The 4,439-nt window shown below is 34.4% G+C and overlaps 1 protein-coding gene across 8 annotated transcripts in view; it reads right to left on the bottom strand.

The window, feature by feature from the left end:
- Positions 1 to 4,439, bottom strand: part of MAST4 (microtubule associated serine/threonine kinase family member 4) — a 464,303-nt gene that overhangs the window by 100,546 nt on the left and 359,318 nt on the right. For all 8 annotated transcript variants that reach the window (XM_014549223.1, XM_005857968.2, XM_005857963.2 and 5 more), the window contains one exon: positions 904 to 992. In XM_014549223.1, the coding sequence (XP_014404709.1) occupies positions 904 to 992 (89 nt within the window). The remainder of the gene's footprint in view (positions 1 to 903; positions 993 to 4,439) is intronic.

Raw genomic sequence — 4,439 nt, 5'->3', positions numbered from 1 at the left:
TATATTTTGGTTCAACTTTAGCAAGAAAAAAATGCTGGCTAGTTTTGACAGACTATAGGACACGTAACCCCAAAATACGTCATCTTGGCATACTGACTATTTCAAGCTGAAGGAATGTGAGGAAGGGTGTGTGCAAGAAGACCTGCCCTAAAGCAAGTCATAAAACCCTCCTGTGGAAGGTACTGTCCTGTGCCTGGAGTAAAGAAACCTTATCATCTCTAAAGATAAGGGACATAGAGGAATGTGAAGAATCGGCCTTGCTAATTTCAGTTTATCATAATTAGCCATCACCTCTGCCCTATCACGTTTTTGTATAAGTTTCCACTCTTCATTAAACCTAGCATAAAAACACTCAGTTTAACTGTTTCTTTGGGTCTTCACTTCCTTGTGAAGGCTCCGGTGTTACGTAAAGCTTACATTACATAAGTTGGTATGCGTTCCTGTTGTCAGTCTGTTTCTGGTTACAGGGCTCCCAGTGCAGAACTTGGAAGGATAGATAAAAGATATTTTTCTTCCCCTAAAGTTCTTAACACAAATCCTCTTCATGTGAACTAACATGTCTGCGCTTCTCAAAGATAATCCTAATGTGCAAACATGTCTTGCATCATCCACACATTGGGAAACTGAGAAATAAATAATTGAAAAAGGACCCCACATAAAAAGAAATTCTCAATTTTAGAGTCCAAACACTGTGACAGAGAAAAAGGTTTGGGCTAACATCAGAAAGAACAACTTAGTGAGAAACCACCAGGAAAACCAGGCTAACAAGATATGAAGACATACCTGAGTTTCAAAATGCCCAGGTTATTTTGAAACAAACACACACACACACACACAACCACAACACACAAAACAACTATCAAAAAGAAGTAAAGCAAAACTTGAGGAAAGAGAACTAATTACCTGCATGAGCCGAGAGAGGTGAGTGTGGTCGGGGCAATGCTGTTGACTGCCCATTGCCTATTAAGCTTTTCCGGTTGCTTGTTCGGCAACTGTCAAAAGGAAAGGAAAAACGAAGTTTTAAAAAGATAATATAGCATTAGATTAATAATAATAAAAATAATAGTAATAATAATAATTCAGGCATATTCAATACGGGCACAGACTAGAGGTTAAACTACCTATCAGCTCATACTATTAACAACATTTTTGCAAGTCGATATGCACTCACTAATATTTGAGGGGTGGCTGCCTCTTGAATATTAGAAAATATAAAGTATTCATGTAGTATCACATCATCAATATTCCTCACCACCAGTGAAGCTATAATCAAAAGCCTTCTTTCAGGTCTTGACTGTAAATATGTGACATGCCACACATGCAAGTGATAAATTAGGGCTTCAAATCAGTAAACCACAGGTAGCATCTTTGTTGACATGAAATTTCTAATACAAAATTACATGCAATGAAGCGCAATGACATTAATCTTACAATGATGCACTAATTAAAAATCTAATTATTTAGACAAATTTCACATTTGGGCCTTTTGTCAATACAACAGCCGATGCCTAAGACAAATGTATTTCACTACTCATTCATTTTTCATCTTGTATACAGCATTCAAATTCCTAATTAAGGTACATATTTTGGAATTATAAAAACAGATTCCTGTTTGCATGAAAATAACAGTGAAGGCCTATTTTCACAGGCACACTCCCTACCGTTTTTATCCTGGTACTCCATGAATGGAAATAAGTTGCTACATATGGACATAGGGCAACTATCTTTTCCTGTTTCTGCTAGTAGAAAATTATAAAATAGCCAATCTTATTCCAATGTAACTTTCACAAGCCTCAAAGAATACAACACATGCAAAGCTGGTTGATGGTGAAGTGGGTGTTATTTCCATTTGCTTTCCTTTGCTACAGGTTGGCACTTCATTCTTTACTATCAGCACCGATGTTAGAAAGATAATAAATGAATTCACCTATAATAAGTTTCAGGGCACTCTGGCTCCTTCTCCTACCTGTGGGCTGCCTTCATTAAAGGCTTACTGTAATGTCTTTTTAATTAAGAATATACCTGTTAGAGCAGGTTCTTGAAACAGGAATTTTCACCTGACTTCTAAATTAGATATATTTGAGAGTTTGTAGAAGATATTTGAAAGGAACATTTCTAAATATGCAAATAATACATTTCTAAACTAAGTACAATTTCTTTCAGCAATATTGGCTTGCAAACCAACCCTCTCTCTTAGATGTTTGCTGCTTATCATCATTTGTTAACATGCCCATATTTATAATTTCTTAAGGTGAGGCTGCATCATTTTATTTTCCTTACTGGAGCAATCAACATCCTGTAACATAATCTGTGAGTATAATTAAGATCATGTTTACTCAGCCTTAAAGAAGCTGTTGAATAAGAATAGACCCTTGATACTTAATTATGAAGGTGGATTGTGTTATTACCAACTCATCTATCAAGAACTGTATTCAACCTATTACATTCATAATTATTAAATCAGATAGTGTGATTGTTTTACAAATAAACTGTATACTATACTTAGTGTTAATTCAAATTAATGTCTCCTTTCATTTTAATACAGATATTTTAAGTATACCAACTTGCTAGTGTTAATAAAATAAATTTTAAAAGACAGATTTATACCCTGCAAATCTCAGCAAAGTTATTTGTTAATTTGAGCAAATTAATTGAAACAAGGGTTAGCTATCCAAAAAAATGGCTATTGGTATTATTTTTTATATTAGTATTTGTTCTACATCATTTATGAAGATTTTCTCTTGATATTCAATTATTGTTTATATATTTAAATCAAATTAAAATGTAAATAAATAGAAATAGTAATCTGATGAATATCTTAAATAGGGATATTAGTGAAATATGCTTATGTAAACCTAATATTTAAAAAATATTTCTTAAAGAAAACTTAAAAAAATTGAAATTTCATTAAGAGATATAGAATGACTAGTACACTACCACAACAAAATAAATAACCAAAAATTTAGATTTATAACAAAGAAAACACAAACAAAAAAATTTAACATTTTAATCAGTTATTTAAAAGTCTATCATAAAAGGGTAGAAAAGTATTGATTTCTAAAATGTGATTTTAAAAAATCTCAAAAATAAATTTCTATACAAAACCAGAAAATGGAATATACTTGCTTGGTCAATATGAAAATATAAAATATGAAAAAACTTTATATTATATTCATCCTGTGTTTGCCTTCTCTCTATAAAGGTTTGTAATCGTTACAACCAGATGACTATAAATGCAATTTAGAGCGAAAAAAAATAAGGATTCTTCATCTATGAATACAAGAGAAAGTTAAAAGAAGTTAAAAACAAACTGCTTTCAGAATTTTAACAGTTTACCACATTTAAGGTACTGGTAGTCTGTTACACTAAACCTTAAATAACTGGCAAATGTTACTGACAAATGCTTTAACAATCAGAGCTGGAAGTGTCTTCTCTAACCTCATATGGATCTTGAGCATGTTGCTAGAGAGTATTAAAAAAGTTCCAAGATAATAGACTTGGAACTTTCTTGAATCTCTCAACAATCAAACAGGAACATGTTAAACATGAAATACTCCTCAGTGTGGCAAATCAAGACATGATAAAATAAAGGTCAAGATACATTTCCATAAGTACACAAAATAAATCTCTACGCTCATCAAGTAGGGTCTTGGCCTCAACAATTAATTTAGTTGTTGCTAACATTCTTAAAGGTAATGGGGCATTTTATACTGTATTTAACCTCAAAATACCTAGATCTTGATATATAATTACTTTCAAAATTCTAGGACCCTACTAAGATATTCTGTAGGTAACTTTGCAAGGTTGGAGGTCATTTGAAATCTACATTTAATCCCACAGTAAGAAAACTCTGGGTAGACAGGACCTATGAGTATTTACTACCTGGATTGTCTCAGCACATGACTCTGCCCACATTAATAATGACACAGGTGCAAGATGCTGAGCTGACCTCTACTGCCATTATTTATTCATCCAGGTGTCACACTCTTTTCTGCTGATGAAAGGAGACGCCTATGACAGTGTGAGGCAGACCTTCAGGTGCTGGTGACTACACTACACTCATTTGATCCATAAAATGATAAAATAGTGGAAACATCGCCACTTGGGCAAAATCAAGGTCCCTTCCCTTTCAGCAGCATGACTAAGTTTATTCAGCCTTGCTTTCTCTCAGGCACTGTCACGGTCCCCTCCTCCTACCCTCCCCAACAAAACAAAAGAAATGCTTACTGGCACCATCAGCCCAACTTGATGCAAAGACCACTTTGCCTTTGTCCCAAGTTTAGATGGCTGTCCACTCTGGCTTAATGAGATTTTGCAAGTAAAGAACTGTGCCATCACTGTGCAACCTTCCACACTGAGAGAACAAACAGAGCCTGTGATCACAGGCAGAGTAGGTGTCTCCCTGTGTTGCTTCAACTGGAGGGGGGAGGAGGGGGAGG

Source organism: Myotis brandtii, unplaced genomic scaffold (genome assembly GCF_000412655.1).
Source record: "Myotis brandtii unplaced genomic scaffold, ASM41265v1 scaffold115, whole genome shotgun sequence".
Lineage (NCBI taxonomy): Eukaryota > Metazoa > Chordata > Mammalia > Chiroptera > Vespertilionidae > Myotis > Myotis brandtii.
Note: the sequence above shows the minus strand (reverse complement) of the source record. Positions and strands in the feature narration are given on the sequence as shown.